General features: G+C 40.8%; 1 protein-coding gene across 2 annotated transcripts in view; it reads left to right on the top strand.

The window, feature by feature from the left end:
* The first annotated feature begins 3,618 nt into the window (after positions 1–3,618).
* Positions 3,619–19,338, top strand: part of syn3 (synapsin III) — a 129,486-nt gene continuing 113,766 nt past the window's right edge. Inside the window, exons 1-2 of one of the 2 annotated variants that reach the window (XM_005451810.4) lie at positions 3,619–3,784; positions 15,360–15,829. In XM_005451810.4, the coding sequence (XP_005451867.1) occupies positions 15,417–15,829 (413 nt within the window). In that variant the 5' untranslated portion in view covers positions 3,619–3,784; positions 15,360–15,416. Of the gene's footprint in view, positions 3,792–15,359; positions 15,830–19,338 lie in introns of both variants that reach the window. The other variant, XM_019346992.2, reaches the window with a different exon arrangement.

The raw sequence follows: 19,338 nt of genomic DNA, 5'->3' as shown, positions 1-19,338 counted from the left end.
TGACAAATTTGGTGCAAAAAGTAGATGTGATACAGCTTTACAGCTACACCTTTCTAGGATCAAACCATGAAATTTGTCACTAAGCATGCCTTCTTGTGAGAATTGGATGAACCTAGAATTTCCGTTTCTTCCATTTCTCTGAACATGAGGACCAGCTCATCATTGCTGTCAACTTCCTGTTTTTCATCATAGTGCATTTTTTCAGGATGAATTTTACAAAAAAAGGCCAGACGTTTGGCGTGTATATAGGTTGCACAGGAAGTTTGGATCCGTGAAATCCAGAAATTCGTTGCATTCGTTGCAGAAGTTCAAAATGCATTCAGTGTGTAAAATATTTACTAAAGATGTCTTTGCAGATGGAATTCTTTTTGCAATAGAAATCACCATAAGTCACCCCCTCCTGGCTATTAGAGAGAATGCAGGTTTAAGGCAATTTTGTTTTTTAAAACAGAGCTGGAGGCTATAGCCATCTTTTATATACAGTCTATAACGAACCCCTGTATACATCCTTGTTAATTAATTTATTGCAGTAAATGCACATCATTTTAAGGCCTTTTTCCTTTTCTTTTTGCACTTTCCACGAAAAGAAATAAAACTTAAAGAAGTGAGTCTGAGGATTAAAAACAATGAACGCAGTACTTCACAGGTGTACTTCTTCCCCCTTTCCTGTTTAAGCCATCTTTTATACCAATCAGCACTCAGTCTTTGCATAGTTCGGTAGGTGTTCCTCTACAGCAGGGGTGTCCAACTCCAGGCCTCAAGGGCCGGTGTCCTGCAGGGTTTAGATCTCACCCTGGGTCAACACACCTGAATCAAATGATTAGTTCATTACCAGGCCTCTGGAGAACGTCAAGACATGTTGAGGAGGTCATTTAGCCGTTTAAATCAGCTGTGTTGGATCAAGGATACATCTAAAACCTGCAGGACACCGGCCCTCGAGGCCTGGAGTTGCCCCAGGTTGACTTTATATCAAAAACAACACCAGTGAATGACGTCACAGCAGCTACATCCATGATTTATATACAGTCTGTGGTTCCACTATATGCACATTTTACTCATTGTAACTGTATTAAACAACTCACTTGGTCATTTTCCACAATCCACAGTTTCATTATACATCTAATCTGAAAAAAAAAACCCCAACAAGAACAACCCAAAACAGCAAAAACTGCACTAACAGTGCCACTGCTGTGAGATAGAGACTTCAATCTTCTGATGCTGCGCCGTCATGTCAGTTTGTATTTGTGTTCAGCTGCTGTACAGATGTGTCCTGCTGTGAGCTGATGACAGCATTTGCACTGCACTTTGGGGATGCAGCGTCCTTCTCTGTTCTTGTCTGCAACAGCTGTTTCACTGATGGAAAACTGAGCCAGGGCAGCAGTGGATTTATGGCCAAGAGCAGGCTGGATCATAAACTGTCACTGACACGACTAAAGGAACAAAAAAAGTCAAACAGGCTTAAAATCGAAACAAAGCAGCATCAAATATACATACAAAAGCTGATTCATGTGTACATCTGTAAACAACCATCAACAGCTCGTGCTGAGAGCTTTACTGCAGTGCAACAAAAAAAGTGGAGTTAATTAGATCCCACTGCAATGTTTGTGAATGCGTTTGCATCCGGAGGGCTGGGAGATGGACCACTGCTTTTCATTAGAGTGTAATTAGCTCCAAAACAATCCTGGGATTTGTACATTCATTCACACTCTTACCCTTGAATTCATTAAAAGTTTTCTTAATCCAGCTTTGTGCCCGTGATGCTGCCGTCTGGCGTGCTCACTGAAGAGAGCGCAGAGTCATTATGAGGCAAACATTCTGCATAACAAACTGATGAAACCCACTCTTATTGCATCAGCTTTTTCTGTTTTGACCCCAGTGAAACAAACTGGGCGTCGTGTCTGCAGACAGTCGGTCATTAAAAGAAATCAGTGACGTTATTACTCTCTGTTACATCAGTAAAAGCCAGGGGGTCAGCTTTTAATCCCTTCTTTTTTTGCTGTCATCAAATATTTACCACTGCTGATATCAGCATCACCAATATCTTCCTACTGGTTTCTTCATTTATATTTTGTTGTGATGATGGTAAGTGGTGGTATGTTGGGAGGATGCCTGTCATCGAAGCATTAGTAGATGTTTTATTGGTCACTTGGGGGCAGCGTAAATACCTGTAGACCAGGGGTGTCCAACTCCAGGCCTCAAGGGCAGGTGTCCGGGAGGTTTTAGATCTCACCCTGGGTCAACACATCTGAATCAAATGATTAGTGCATTACCAGGCCTCAAGACATGTTGAGGAGGTCATTTAGCCATTTAAATCAGCTGTGATGGATCAAGGACACATCTAAAACCTGCAGGACACCGGCCCTCGAGGCCTGGAGTTGGACACCCCTGCTGTAGACTTTGGTTGTGGCAAGTTGAGCGCCTTAATTCTTGTGTGCAGATTCAGTGAGGTGCTGGAATCATTCCTCAGAGATTCTAGTCCAAGTTTACATGGCAGCATCCTACAGTTGCTGCAGATTTGTCAGCTCGGCATCTGTAATTTGAATCACCACATCTCAATAGTGCTCTATTGGATTTATATCTGGTGACTGTGGAGGCAATCTCAGTGCAGTGACCTTACTGTCATAAGTGCCTTTCTTGGGTTTTCTATGTCACTACTAGGGGTGGGCCAGTCGTTCCAAATATTAATAGCATTGATATGAACGCTGGTATTGGTATCAGATTGATACTAGCGCAGTAAGATCAATACTTTGTTTCTATCCTCCAAGTTCAGTTTGTAGCCCACTGAACATAGTCTGAACCTTTTTGTGCTGACTTTGATGTCTATTATATTTATAGCATACAAACAACAGACGTTGACCCAAAGTCCTTTAATGACAGGCACGTTTAGATTGCAGGTCTCAGAAAAACCCAGTTTCAAAATACATGAAAAGCTGAAAGGTGTGTTTTGTTGTGTTAACTAATTATTGTGGAAAGTAAAAAGGATGTAAAAGTGAATCAGTGTTCATTCAAATCTGCTCAGAATTTATGATTCATACACACATGCTCTGCCGTAGATAAGCTGCCTTTTATAGGGTAAAAATATCAGTACTGGTATCGGTATCAGAAATACTGGCGTTGAATTTACTTGGCATTTGTTCGATAACAAAATCTGTAGTGTCATAGCACTACACTACATTTCGGAGGCAAATGTTAAACTTAGTGCCTGTGTGTGTGTGTGTGTGTTGCATTATTTCACATAAGTTTAGCAATGAGATATTCGACAATTTAAGATTTTTGCAGACTGTCACCGTCACCATGGTGATTCTCTTTGAGTTTGTCAAAGTGTCCCTTTGCACATTCTCTATATGCACTGACATCCTTCAGCAAACTGAATACATGGATGAGCAGGTTCATATTTTCTACATTAAATGCACATTTCATGATTAATTTAAAAAAAATCAAAACATATTTAAAGGGATATTTGAATTAAACACATGAGAACAATTTTTATAATATAATTTTCTTTAATTTATTTTTCCATTTCATTTTAAGAAATAATTATCCGACCAATGAGCTTACAGGACCGACTGCGGTAATGAATACGCTACACCCCTCACGTTCCCAGCATGCATTGTGGAGAGAGAGTGAGAGAAAGAGAGTGAGGGGGGACTTGGCTGGGAGGCTGAGGAGGACCGTGGACCTGAGCGCAAAACAAGAAGAGGCAGCAGCATCAGTAGAAGAAGACGAAGAAGAAGAAGCAGGGTCATCGCCCGACACTTGCTGATAACTGACAATTGCCGCTCAGGTAAATTGTGCGTGTTTGCGCTTTCTGGTTCTCAGCATCATGCCCACGTTTCTGTTCCCAGCCTTTGTCGGGGTGTTTGTGCTTCCTGCTGCGGGTTGTTCTGTTAGGAGAGAACAGCTGCTGCTTCACACAATGAAGCTTATTTTTTATCCTGGGCATTAATCATGTTTTATTGATTATTATCGCTCCGATGGAAAAGATGTGTTTTGGCTACACGAGCGCAGTGTTTTGCTGTGTCAGGCTCATTTGAATTGGCAGCTCGGATGATATAGAGTAGGTCTGTGCAGGGATTCCCTCAGCCGTGTCTCTGCAGCCTACAGTCCAGTCACTCCTCCGCTGTAAGGGAGGGGAGGTGGGGAGAGGGGCTATCCATGTCATGACTGTGACCAGGGGGTGGCCAGTCTAGTGCTGTGTTAAGGCAGATGTCAGGCTGCATTAATTTATGTGTGTGTGTGTGTGTGTGTGTGTGGTTCCCATTCAGAGACATGAAACTGATGTAGAAGAGCCTGTTTTAGTGCTAATTGAGCTGCTACTTTTCACTAATCTGGTTTAAAATAAAAAGCTAACTTTTAGATTTTACTTTATATGCTCACCCAGTCCAAGGTATTTTAATTATTTAATAGTAATATCTTAATAATAATAATAAAAATCATATCTAAATATGCTTTTAAACCAATTTAAACCTGCAGTAACTATTTCGGCCGCTTGGGGGCAGCAGAAACGAGCGCAACACAGAAAATTGATATTTTTATTTTGACTTCTTAGCATACAGATCAGAGCTGACCAGCTAGCCAGTATTAGCCTATCCTGATGTATGTGTATCATGACAGTACAGAATGTTACCGTCTATATGAAAGCTTAATAAATTTATATACATTAAGAACATAAAAGAAGAAAAAGAGTTGCCGATTCGGAGTCAAGTAAATATCGGCAATTGGTTGAAAAACCTGATATTGGTCAGAAGAATATTTTAACGTCATTTGTTTCTGGCCTTCTGGTCCAATATTTACTCTATTTCTGTGTCTGTTAATTTAAGCTAGGTATATTTTTTAGCAGCTAAATGCTAGCTAGTTGCTAGCACAGGGGTGCTTGCGACCACCATCTTGTTTACTAGCCTGTTGCTAAGGCTGTATCCACACTGGAAGCGATTTGCTGGATGCTAAAGCTTTGACAGCTGGTCACTAGTGGACATTCCAGGTTTTGGTTGTCTAGGTAACTTTCAGATACTTCGGTCTGCCAATCAGAGTTTTGTAATGATGTTTTGATTTAGATGAATGATGACTGTGCTGTTATTTGTTTTTGTTGCCAGGTTACAGATCAGATTATACCACACCCAGTGTTTTTTCTTATTTACCCAGAGAGCATAATTGTTGTGGAGCAAGAAAAAAAAAAAAGCCCTTAAAAAGTAAATAAAAAATTTCCTGATCTTTAAGTGTTGCAAACAAACATGCGTATTTATTGTAATGCACTTTTGTGCTGCACAATGGATGCAGCGTTACAACTTAGTTATTAATTTTTATTACCAATGACGCCACACTACAAAATAAACGCAATGAAATAGTAATGAGGTCATCAGGAGGCAGATGCAAGCCTTCTGTCCATCAGCAGTTACCTGCTTCCCTTCCAGCAGATGCTCCTCAGCATGAAAGGCCGACTGCAGCTGCTAATGATTCACGTTTTCTGGATAAAAGATGAATTGCAAGATAAGAGTGACCTTTTTGTCCTTAATCAGCCGGCGTTACTGGACGCGTGTCAAAGTTAATGCAGAAAATAGAGCAGTTTGTGAAATGAATAGGAGATACAAGTTGTAGTAATGTGGAGGCTTGCTCTGAATGAATCAATATGCCACTGATGCTGCGATTATGGAAATGATTCACTGACAACCTGTTGGTCATAGCTCAGATATGAAGGGAATGGATAGTGTACTGGATTACATTGTGCTGGAGCTTTATACGGAATGCTGAAAGCCAGAATTGTGTTTACACTTGTATATTTTTCCCTTTAACTGAAAGATGTTGTCTCTTTTAAGCTCAAGGTTGTTTGAGACTGACTGAGTGATTGATGGATTGATGAACCTCTAATCTCTGCAGCGATTCAGTACATTTAGTCTGCCTCCTGCCTTTTTGTGTGCACATGCACTAATGCGGTGTCTGCAGTGACGGCTTGGCTCGGTCACTACCGCGGTGACTCGGCGGTGACTCCTCGCTGCTGCTGCTGCAGACACTTATAGTGAACTGAGACTGTTGTGTCACTTGAACTATCGAGTTTCGCAGTTCGACGATGACTTTCCTGCTCCTCCTAGGTGCGCTCTCAGTGCAAAATTAGTGAGATTTTCAGTTTAGGTCCAACGCTTCGTGGTTTTTGAAATGGATTTTGTATTCCTAATCGGAATTATGTCCCCATTATCTAAATTGTGTCTTGGCACAATGTCTTGCTTGGAAGTAAGTTGGTAGAAAGGAGAGGCAGTGCACTGAAAGCATTTCGCAGCATGTTAGCATTTTGGTGCATTGAAATCAACACCCTAGAGGCTAATAGTGTCTTCACAAGCTGCCATTTTGCAAGTTTTGCGATGGCTGATCAACTAAGCAGCAGGCGTCCACGCACCCTCCCACAGCAACTCAACATACCATCTTTGCTGTAAACGTCTCGGCCGCCGCAGAGGCAAGAACGTACAGGGAGAGAAAGATACTGCAGATTAACAGTATGTTTTATAATGTTGTGCAGTTAGTATTTTTGAACTTGTGATGTATTGGGAGGTTCTTATGGATCTAAGTCTGGAAAAATATGTGGCAAAACCTTTTGCTTGGTGTGGCCCAAATTCAAAGGATTCAGTTTTCTGCAAAGTTAGTCAAATTTAAAGGTTTTGGTTTTAACAGTCAGACCGATTGAAGTCGTTTTGAGCCAGTGCTGTATAAAGATGGATGGATGGATATATGTATGTACGCATAAATAACAGTTTAGCTGATAGCAAATGCCGCTGCTGATATTTAGGATTTAGAACATTTTCTGCTCTGAGCACATTCTGTATTGAGCATGAACACTATATATGTGTTTATTACCATTAATTAATCTACTTTGTTATGTAGCAATTTTGGTAATGGACTTCTTATGAGGTCACGTGATACAGCCCAATAAAGTCATGCCGTCATAATCTAACCAGTTTAATATTGTGCATTAAACATATCAGACTGAGACAGAAGTAATTTATTTATTCCAGAGCTTTATGTTGATATTGTTATTGTATGATAATGGTAGAGATGTTTTGTTTTTTTCCATTGGCTCCATAGCCTCCTAGTGCACTCCTAGTAACAACATGAAAAAGGTGGCGGAGTGCTAGGCACACAAAGATGAGTCATGCGAACATCCCTGTTTCCTGAAAGGTTGGCGTGTTAGTTAGATGGACTTCTGCCCTGCTTGTAGCCGTACGTAAAATAAGCGTGGGTTACTAAGTGACTGAGAAAACAGTGCAGATTATGTGATGATGCTGTTGTTTTGTTACAGTCTGAATTCTGTTATTTGCAAAGTGTGGTGTACATATGGACCATCGAACGGTTAGTAGCATTTACAGCTAAGCAAACGTATGAAACATGAGCAGTGATGATCAGTGAAGACGAAAATGTATTTTTAGTTTCCCAAACGTTGCTCAAAGGCAGTAACATCTGATTGTGTTAGCTTGTGGAGCCATATAATAGGAAATACTACTAGCTTTGGACTGGGTTAAAAACAGCACTGCACTCTACAGGAGGGGCCAGAGTCGTCTCTGTTTTCTGAGGCGGCTGAGGTCCTTCAACATCTATCGGACAATGCTCAGGATTTTATGTAAGTCTGTTGTGGCCAGTGCCATCTTCTATGTTGTTGCATGCTGGGGCTGCAGGTTGAGGCCAACAGCCTCAATAAACTGATCTGCAAGGCCAGTAATGTTGTGGGGATGGAGCTGGACTCCCTTAGGGTGGTGTTGGAGAGGCGGATGTTGTCCAAGATAAGGACAATGCTGGATAATACCTACCACCCATTCCATGACGTGCTGGCTAGTCACAGGAGCATGTTCAGTGAGAGACTGAGATTACCAAAAAGCACCACTGAATGACACAGGAAATCATTCCTGCCCGTGGCCATCTCCCGGCACACCTCCTCCATCTAACACACTGTAAACACTGCAGTAGTTACAGCCTTTTGCACACGCTCTACAGCAGCGGTCCCCAACCCTTTTTTGCACGTCGGGCCGCTTTAATGTCAGACAATGTTTTCACAGACCGGCCTTTAAGGTGTTGCGGATAAATACAACAAAATAAAATGATACGACCGAGACAAAAACGGTGGTATTTTGTAAATATAATAATAAACACAAATTCACTGTGTAATTGCGTAACTTTATTAGCAGCGTCGGAAATGCGGCATCAACATTGAGAGTAACATCCTCCTCTCTGCCCCTTAATGCTCTCTGGTTGCTATGGCAACGCGTAAATATTTATTTCAAAATAAGACACAACTACAACACGGGAAAGATCCTGGGAAACCGAGTTAATGGTAAAAACCCTGAAAACCATAATTTCACACGCGAGCCTCAACTCTCACGGCCCGGTACCAAACAACTCACGGACCGGTACTGGTCCATGGCCCGGGGGTTGGGGACCGCTGCTCTTACGTAAAATAGCAAATGACAAAGTTCACAGGTTAGAGTTAAATGTCAATCATATATATTTCACCTCTGTAATATTCTTGATATTTATAATTGTGCGATTTGTATATATTAGTGCTATTTGTTCAATTTGCAAACTTTGTAACATTTTGTATTATTAATTAGTTTAGTCTGTTACTGTTACTGTCTTGGAGCAACTGTAACCAACATAATTTCCTTAGGAATTATTAAAGTATTCAGATTCAGATTCTAATGATTGTGCGGCCATATGTAGCAGGAGGCAGCCATTGCTTCTGAATAAGCTAGCATCAGGGCCCCAAAAGCCTTCAAAAGTGAGTCAAACCCCAGAAAGACAAAGAAAAACATGTCATACTGGATGAAAACATGAGATTTTATTTTTTTTACAAGCAATGAGATTCGCACCTTATATCTAACTTTGGTACTATATAAATAAAAATGAATTGAATAGACCCCAAAGGTGGGCTGACTTATTGACAGATGACTAGATCAGCTGTCAAGTCAAAAATCAAAATTGGGTTAAATGTTAATAGGAGAAGTTAGGTAATCTAATACAATGTAAAGAGGTATTATAGTTAAATCAAAAAAAGGCAGACGTAGTAACGAAGCCTGGGACTTTGCTTTGGAAAAACAAAAACATATGTATTTAATTTTTTTTTTCTTGAGGTGGGTGAGAGCATTGGCCTGAAGCAACAAAACAGCAGTGATTTAATTAGTTTTTGAGGCTTGAGACAGGATGGCTCTACAGAAGAGGTCAAGGTAATTTGAAAGAATCTTATAAACCTTAATGGGCCCGGCTTATTTCATGGCTGTCTGCCTTGTAGATTAAGATGCTCGCTGTTGAGTAGTTTGACCGATTTGTTTCCAAAAACAGCAAAGGAAGCAACAACACATGTGTACAGGTAGACAGAGAGACTGACTGATGATGATGATCGATGAATATTAATATGATCTATGGTAACCATGACAACAGGGCCTGCCACCAAGGAATTTTTACTGTATGGCTCCAGGATAGTAACATCATGAGCATCAACACGGCACCGATTCCCACACATTTATTAATAATCCCCCAGAATGCCTCAGGGCAGGTTCCAGCCAGCTCGTTCTCCCAGCGTTTTGTCTCTCTGCTCTCTTTAAATTCATATACCTCGCTCTGACTCGAGTCCAGGCAGCTATGCTTTGCTCTCACTCGTTACAACCCCCAGCCACTCACCTCAGACTGTCATGAATAATTAAAACCTTGTTCGACTGCTCGTGGTGACACGCTGCACACCGGGGAGACGAGCACTGATCCCTGTAAGCTCGTTCCAGTTTAGCAGACAATATCTGCCCGTGTGTTCGTGTTTGGCTTTGGGGTGTGAGGGGTGCTGTACGCTCCTGTAAGAGCCTTAAGAAGGAAGTTAAAAGCAGTTAGGATCTTAGATAACACACAGTTTAGGTTTCCACACTTTGTCATTTAGGAGAAGCAGGGACTTGAAAACCTTAGCGGGGAGCACGTAGTCTTTATGGCACGGTGTGAATATATGGCACACTCTCTTAACTTCCTGTAGGCCTGTGGAGTGGTCAAAGAAGACGACGTGGCACTGCTGTATGTCTTCCACCACTCAGTCAACACTTCTATCAGGCTCTGGTGTGTAAATTCACAGAAGAGGCGTTCAGATTATGTGTTAGATGTAACAGATTCGCAGACAGGATGTGAAGGAGGAAAGAACAGGAAGGAAGGCTGCTGGGTCTGCCGCACTCTCTCCTCGTCAATTTCGAGATTTTTAAATATAGAAAAACGCACGCTGTACATCAGCGGGGGTCCAGAGTATGGTGTGGCATTATCGTCCTCCTTCCCCTTCATTATGGAGCTAAGCCTGTGATTATTGCTGAGCCAAAGTCCTGTTGGCTGTTAGAGTTTTCTCTAATATCTCTTTTATATGCTGCTGATTTTAGCCACTCAGGCGACAGCGAGTTCGGCCGTTGTGTCAAATGTGATTCGGCATAACAGTCGCATTGTTGCTATCGTCTATTTCAACTAAGCAGTATTCAAGCTTTTGAATGTTTGGATATTTCAGTATAAACTCAGGCTTTGCCACAGTAACCAGCGATTGACCCTGTTTCTGTTACTTCCTGCTAGAGTCCCATGAGCAGTGTTGCCACCTGTTCAGGAGTAACAGTGTGCGAGTATACTGCTGAGAGAACGAAGAGGAAAAACCTTTAAGGCTTTTATAAAACTTCAGGCACAGAGGAAACTTGGCTGAGGGGGTGGTTGAAAAAGTAGAAATGTGCCACAAGTGTAAAGATAGAGATTTTTGTCTTTTCAATGAGATCAAGTCGTTACAAAGAGGACAGAGCTGCCAGTCAGTAACTCTTTGCCTGTAATCGCTACAGTTTGCTGTTCTCTTTATTCTATGACTGTCATAAAGGAAGCACACTGTTGACTGTGATTTCATCCTAGAAATAACATCCTGCTGCTGTATATTCAATAGAGAGTAAATGTATATCAGTCTCAAGCCACAGATTATGGTGCTGAAAACAAACGGTGTGCATGTGCCAAAATCTGCAGTGCTTTAAATGGCCACTTGAGGCAGGCTTCAAATGTGAGATCCATGTGGAAATGTCTTATATTTCATTTTCATAATCGTAAAAACTCTACAGAAAGTAATATAACTAATCTTGTGCTTAGCTGGTCATGGGAGATGGCTGCCCCACTTTCTTCCTTTTAAAAAGAAGTTTTTCACCCCCACTGTCAAAGCCTAAAGTTCTGCACGATTAAGGGTGTAGTTGTTGAGGGTACTATCAGCTAGGCATCATAAGGTCTTCCACATAACTGGGTGGAAATCCTGAACTGATTAACAGAATGCTAATGTTTTATTCAGGACAACTACTTGGGCAGTCCTTCCAGTGGCTCCAAATTCAATCAATTGTTATATTAAATGCTATTTATGGCCATTGACTTGAATATTTCCAGCCTCACACAAGAAGTCATTGAGATCATGTGTTGGTGCTTGTGTGTATTTCTTTCTTTTTAATTATACTAACATCCTGTCCCAAACCCTGTACTTTAGTTATCTGTGTTGCTTGAGGGACTTTTATATGTTAGCGATGCATAGCATATATTTGCATCTGTACAATTCACATTGCTAGCCATGGTAGCTAGCATTAGGTACCTTGGCTAGCAATGCTTTAAATCTAGCAATGCTTTACCTCCCATTACTTACTTCTTCACCCTCTCGTCCTAATGCAATCAAAAGTATTTCAAAATACCAAGACGGCATCAGGTAAAAAAAAAAAAAAAAACACTCAAGGCTTCAAAAATGTCCATAATTTATAAAAACCCATTTCCCAAAAAGTCGAAGGCGTCGTAAAATGTAATTGAAAACCGAAAGCATTCATTTTGCAAATCTCATAAAGCCATATTTTATTGATAACAGAACACAGAAAATATATGAAATGTTTAAACTGAGAAATGTACCGTTAACTCATGTTAATTTTGATGTCAGCAACACATCTTCAAAAAGTCTGTAAACTTCTGGGAACTGCGGAGGTCTTAAGTTTTGGTTCATGATACTCTAAATGATTTCAGTTTGTGAACGTTTTGGACTGCAGACAGGCTAGTTCAGTTAGCATTGTCTTGGTAAAATATACAAGGCCTTCTCTGAGAAAGCTGTCAACTGGATGCCTAGAATGAAGGTAGAGCACCACACAGACAAAACAAAACACAGGGCTTAAATACACAGAGGGAGCAATCAGGGAATGGGAGACAGGAGGAAAACACAGCTGGGACAAATCAGGGCTAACGATACACGGGAAGCAAAACCAGATACATTAATATGAGACATGGACTTTCAAAGTAAAACAGGAAACATAACACAGAGACAGCTGACGGGGGAGACAGCAACTATGGAGCACAGACAGAAACCAGAAGACCAAAACTCTAACATAAACCACACAGAGAACCTAAACTTAGAACAGTCCTATAACCCATTAGACAAAGAAAGCTAGAATATAATCAAATAAACAAAATGAAAGAACCAAAACACAAAACACTAACACCTGTAGATGATGAGCTATTCAAAGTCTTCTCGGTTTTATGTTGAGGAACATTCTGAAATTGTTCCGCAATTTGTAGATGAAGTGTTTTTTTGCAAACTGATAAACCTCAGCTCGTCTTTATTTCTGGGAAAATTTGCCTCTAAGGTGCTTTTTGCCACAAACTTGTTGCCATTTAACCAAATTAGTTGCAAAGTATTCTCCTCAGTTTAAACACTTGATCTGTTTTCTATGTTCTACTGTGAATGAAAGATTGATAGATTTAGATTTTATTCAGTATTGCAGCATTTTGTAGAAAATGGGGTTCCCTCGGTACCATATGTTAAAAACTGCTTTATGGTGAGACACTTTTTAAATGCCTATAAAAAAAAAAAATCAACATTTTTACACTAACAATCTTTCAGTTTTGTGTAATATCAAAAAAGTCACATATATTTGCAGCTTCACACACTTTTGTGGAAAACTTTTGAAACTTTTATAGCTAATTTTAGTTTTCGGCTTTGTACTTTAGTGTTGTGGTTCATTGTCACTGCTGCACTCTCAGCAGCCCTGCTTCTCTAGCGGGGAGCCATGATAATATGACTGTATGCTATTTGCCCAGCAGCAAACAGCAATAAGGTGAAAGTTAGTCACTAACGGGGGAGCATAATTAGCAGATTAAGGGCCTGATCTTTTTCTCGGGACCTAGTGAAGGCGAAATTAGAGCTAAGTGGATGGTGAATGCTGTATTTTAATTTGCCGGATGGCCAGGTGATGCAATGAATGTTTTGTCTACAGAGTTAAAAGAGTGCAAGTCTTACCTTAGGATGAAAACGATCAGGTCATTGTGGACACTGTGCTGTATTTAGTAATAATTCATGTAACCTGACTGATATTAATCGGGCGTTACTCGTCTCTGAGCTCAGTGTTCTGTCAGAGAGATCCAGTGCTGCTTTCTCACACTGCTAACAGCTGTAAACTGTGCTGCTGCTAAGCAGAATAGTACAGTTCAGCTTCTGTGCAGCTCAGGTCTCACTTCAGTTTCTTGCCTAGCAATGATCAGGCAACAGCTGTAAGTTTCACTGAAAGCTTCCTTTTGGCGATAAGCTGACTACAATAACTTGTCAAGATGTAACATTTGCTCCACATCCTTCTCTTATGTCTGCAGGCTTGTCAGGTTCTCCTCCCCTGCAAAAACACAGCCACAAACACTGGGTGCATCCGCCTGAGACATGACGCCACAATAAGAAATGCACTTTCATCTAATCCAAGCTCCATTTATAGTGGGAGCAGCCTAGTTTTAATCAGGTTTAGGGGTTTCTTTTCCTCTCCGCTTGCGTGCGTGCTTCACTGCAGTTTGATGGCTAATCTGCCTGAATGTCTCTCCTCTGCCTCGCTGGGTTCCATGTGTTATATAACAGTTTTTTCCAACTGACTCTTGTCTGCTTTACAAAGAAATGAGCTATGAATCTCCTCCAACTTTGCATCATCACGGCTGCGTCGCTGAATTATTTGCCAGCGGTTTCTGTCCCACCCGGCATGGGTAACTCGATCTTATGCAAATCGGGTTTAACAGATTCATAGCTGTTATAAGAAAAAAGAAAATCACAGTGGAACAACTTTTAAGTGTCACAGTAATAACAGCTCTAGTTTTTCATCCTCATCGGTGTGACACTGCTTTCCATCTGTGGTTCATTTTGCCTGAGGTCTGATGCTGATTAGTGTGAACATGGAAAAGTAGAGAAGCATCATATTTTTAATTATTGCCACTTGGATCAGATTCATCTGTGCCTCAGCATCTAATCCTGATGCTTACATGCCATATGTAGTCTGCTCAGTGAACTAACTCAAACTCTCCATAGATACTGCTGATAATCTTTTACTCACTTTAGGCTGTGTTAAAAAATTCATAACCTGACAGCTTTTTCAGTGTCTTATCATCTGGATTACTGTAAACACACTACTGATATATTATCATCAGAACTAATCTTGAGAAAGCATTTCCTGTTTTTTTTCTTTATACCAAAGCTGCAGGACACTCACGAGATGGTCCGCTATTAATAGACATGAATAAAGCTAAATGACTAGAATAATTAAATACATGGTAAATGAACTGGTACTTACATAGTGCTTTTCCACTCTAATAGATTGCCCAAAGCACTTTCTACTACAAATCTCACTCACCCTTTCATCAGTTCTATCTGTGAAGCACCAAACTGTCCCCTCATGGTGCTTTATATTGGAAGTTAAAGACAGAGAAATACGATTAGATGAGGAAGGAAAAAAAGTTATTTTCCTCTTTAAAATTGGGCATTTTAACAGAAGAGTCTGTTGAGTTTGACTTCATTTAGGAGCAAACCTCAAGTTGCCATTGGAGGAACTGCTGTCAAGTTTGCATCATTCTGTTCATGTGCACTCATTTTGAGAAAGGGGGTTTGACACTTTGTTGTTCTGTTGTGACCTTGTTTGCTCGGTGTAGGGAAGCACCAAACAGTTCTCTGTGCCATAACTATCATCGTCACTGTACATCCTCCATCATGATCATCATCTAGTCACTAACTGTGTGATAAACTCATTTTGTACGTTTTTATCAGAGCTGTTTTTGCTTGATTAGCTGCCTGCTGGAGCAGGAAACATGGCTGATTAGAGCAGTTAGTCTGAATCAAAACATTAATTTTGCTGGCTGCAAGCAATTACCCAAAAGAAGTTAAAATGCTTCTTTAGCTCTGGGGGATTTTCTGTGAATATGTCAATTCAGAATGCGACAACCGAAGAGACAACCACTCCAGCAAAGATTGGTGTAGCTTGTATGTTGGACTAACACAACATCAGCCATAGAGAGCACTAAAAACTGAGCCTGAGCTCGCTTCTTATGTTTTGGATCTTCTCTTTTTCTTTTAGGACTACAGGCGTTCTTCCCTCTCACCTCTGGCCTGACTGATCCACCAGCCCATCACCATGAACTACCTTCGCCGGCGCCTGTCAGACAGCAGCTTTGTGGCCAACCTCCCCAACGGCTACATGATGGATCTGCAGAGGCCGACCCCACCAGGCTCATCAACTTCTTCTCCTGCCTCCCCAGCCACAGAGAGGCGGCAGCCCCCGAGCGTCCCAAGCCAGCCTCCAGCCTCGGGCACATCCTCTGGCTCAGCCTCTGGTCCGGCCTCAGGCTCAGGGAGCTTCCTCAGCTCCTTCTCCAGCGTGGTGAAGAGTGCACAGATGGCCCAGAACGTGGCGGCTGCCGCGCATGCTAAGTCGGCGGCGGCGGCGGCGGCTGCTGAAGGCGCCTCTGCAGGAGGTGTTCAGCCAGCCAAGCCTGTGATACGCAAGCCTAAGATCCTGCTGGTGATTGATGATCAGCACACAGACTGGTGAGCGGAAGCCTTTTAATGTAGTAGCACAAGTGTGGGTTTATATTTGAGCAGAAAACATTTCACATCACAGTGCTTGCTCTCTGAAGTCTGAAATGACTCATCTGAGATCACTTCAAATTCCAGCAAATAATGAACTGAAGTGTGACTGATTTGTTTGTCAGGGTACTAGAACTCTTCCATGTCATTTAAAGTCGTGCTTCCCTTAAAATTTCCACAGCGGATCACAAAAACCAATGAGCAGTTAAGTGGAAATAACCTTCCTACTGCTGTATAAAGTGTAGTAGTATCTGCAGGTAGGACCTGGCAAATTAAACTTTGTTCAAACTTAGAGTGAACTTCTTTGATACATCACCAGACCTCCTAAAAGCAAGTCTACAGCTGGAAGACATATAAAAAGTTCAATCAGTTTACCCTCATATAAGGCTTCTTTACATTGACTGTTTGATTATTAAACTATAAATTAGCATTTTTTTTAAAAAAATATATAATTAGAGAAAAAGTGTGCATGCTTTGTAAAAGAGAACTGTTCTCATGGATGTAAGAGTGAAGCTGGACTAAGCTGGCATTAGAGTAAAATGAAGATTAGAAACAGCTAGCCTAGCACTGCTAACTGACAAAATATAGGTTTTTATTCATAAAGAAATATCTATAAAAATATAAAATATAAATATAAAGTGAGTTCATATAGTTCATATAATTGAAGTAATTCTGCAAAGTGCTAGGCTAACTGTTTCCAATGTTTATGCTAAGTTAGGCTATCTACTTTTAACACAATGATATTAACTGTAGTACTAATCTGACACTCTTGTCTGGAAGCAAGTAGGTGTATTTCGAAAAACATCTGTGTTCCTTTAAGATGCTACTTTTGAAACATCTCATTGTCAGTAAGCTAATTAGCCACCAAATTCTTTAGCATCTAAAAAGAAGATATTGCTAAGATTAAAAAAAGTTCAACTTTGATAGCTTGTATTTCTCTTTCTACTCTCCTGCCAAATGAGAAACATTCTTGTGCTTCAGTTTGAATGAAGTGAGACGTGTTATTGTTTATGATAGACTCGTACGTCCTTGGTCTTAGTCGGCTTTTGCATTAGCGTTCTTTGCTGGAATTAAAATTGTCATGGTAACAAGGAAAAGGAACGATGGAATGTGACAGAAAAAAAAAAGTGCTTTAATCAGAAAAAATGAGCTCTTCTTTCGCTGACAGCCCATACATGAACTTCAGCTGCCTTTTGCTCCCAACGCCGGAGGAATTGATTTCCTGAGCTGCAGTGAAGACACACAGCAGCCAGTTTATCGTGTTTGTCTTACGGAATCAATAAACCGCTCATCCATTTCATGAATTGTTATTCTGTTGCCTGACATTTGCTGGTAGACCGACCTCAGCTGGGCTGTTATTAGCCATTTCCAGCCGCTCAAGCTGCGCCCACAGAATTAGTAGGTATCATTATGTGCGGAGGCATCCTCTACTAGGAGATCAGGCAGGGGTCTAAAAATGATCCCTAAATTAAAGCGCCCCACTGACAGCCGTGTCAAAAACACCAAGATTGCTCTCAATTTCCCGCAAAGCCGGGTGGCCTCTTTTCCTTAAGCCGGCTGGCTGCAATCCCAAGAGGACCCATTTCTTTTCACACCCTGGTGTTTTTGAAATGAGTCGTCAGGGGATCATCCACCCTCTGAGGCATAAAAGCTCATTCAGCCACTCTGATGGAGCATCCTCAGTGTTTGAGAGAACAGCGGGGTTTTTTTAAAATCACCAACCCTGTTAGTTAAATAAAGAGAGAAGAATGGAAGTTTTTTTTAAAGGGCGGTTGATTTATTTATTTTTTTGTGAGCTTTTGCAGCAACAGGAACATCTGAGCAATATAAAGCAATCCAGGCTAACTAAACCTTACCTTCAAAAGAGATTTTAGTATTCACATTTTGATCATATGAGTCAACACTGTCAAAATAGCTTGCGGCGCTGTTGTAGTGGGTTATATTATATGTGATGGATTGCGATTTTGAAGTCCAGGTGTCCATCTATGCTCCATAGTTTTGCTTTGCTTATTGTTATTTATTGATTGCAGCTTTTATTCAAAGTTTGAGCTTCTTTCTGCACAGTTTGACACGACAGTGCTGAGTTTAAGGCCCACACTTTAAGCACAAGCAGGATTTCTGTGATGCCACAGCTTGCTTTGAAGCCTTAAGCAATCCAGCATAACACCTACACATGTGAGATGTAGAAACACATCATTTTTTAATCATTTCTGACATTTTTTTTAAACATTGCAACAGACTGGCGACCTGGCCAGGAGACCTCACATACCCAGCCACCCTCAATTTGATAAAAGGGATTTACTTAAAGCTTCCAAGCAACATTTTAATAACACATTATTTTTTTAAATATTGGTAGGCACTGCTTTATTTTTGGCATCGTTGAACACATTTTCTGCAATAACTTTTCAGCATTTTGCAATTTAAGTGCTCTGAGAGGAAACTGCATTTCTGTCTACTCTAGGATGTCTTCAGAGGTAGGAGACAAAGAGACAGCGTTCCTGTTGGTTATCAATGCAAATGTGCATGGATGTCACTTCACAGGGCAAAGAGTCTCATTCAGTGTCAGGAAATAGAGCAGGAAAACATGATATTGCTTTTAACTACTGAATTCAAAGCGTGTCAAGCTGCTGTTAAACGCTGTTAAATGTATAACTGTTCCTGAGTTAACCACTGGGTGGCACTGTAGCTCACTTAAAGCCTCATAGACGGCTGCTTATCATTTCCCTTGATGCTTTGATGTTTCTCTGTAGGAGTGATGAGCTTTGACCAGCAGATGGAGTTATCTGATAGACTATAAATTTTATCTGAAGCACTTCCTCTTGCAGTCTTGTAGCGTTTGAGCCTACAGATGTTCTCAGAGTATTAGTCTTTACATTATCACTTATCACTTTGATTTCATTTCAAGCCAGTCTGGACTGTATGACCTCTCATGTATTCTCTAGAGATTAAGGTCAGGTCTTTTCCATTTAGATAACAGATTGAAAGCAGTAATTAATCAATAATTAATATCCAGTTCAAGATGATTTTTTTTAGATTCACTTAACACTTTGGACAAAGCTGTTATCACTGATGTCCATTGTTAGTGAATATACCTAAAATTGGCTCCAGAAGCTGCCGGAACAACATCACATCCATCTAAAGCTACAGGTGCTTCTTCATATGATGCCATTTAGCCAATATGGAAACTGATACTGTTGTTGGACTAGTCGTGTCAAACATGAGGCCTGGGGGCCTGAATTGGCCAGGCAAAAACTCCAATTTGGGCCACTAGATGAGTTTGGAAATGTGAAGGACATTTTGGACTTTGGACCGACAGATCGTTCATTTACTGCAGCAGGATTTCTTCATTGTGTAAATCACCTTTGAAATTGCATCTTTTTCTTATGATAAAATGTCTCAGGGGTTAATTAAACTTATTTACACTGAGAGAAAGGAGAGTTTCATCGATTAAGATCGAAGTGGGCTGCATG

This window comes from Oreochromis niloticus, linkage group LG17 (genome assembly GCF_001858045.2).
Source record: "Oreochromis niloticus isolate F11D_XX linkage group LG17, O_niloticus_UMD_NMBU, whole genome shotgun sequence".
Taxonomy (NCBI): Eukaryota; Metazoa; Chordata; class Actinopteri; order Cichliformes; family Cichlidae; genus Oreochromis; species Oreochromis niloticus.
This window is presented reverse-complemented; position numbering and strand designations above follow the sequence as displayed.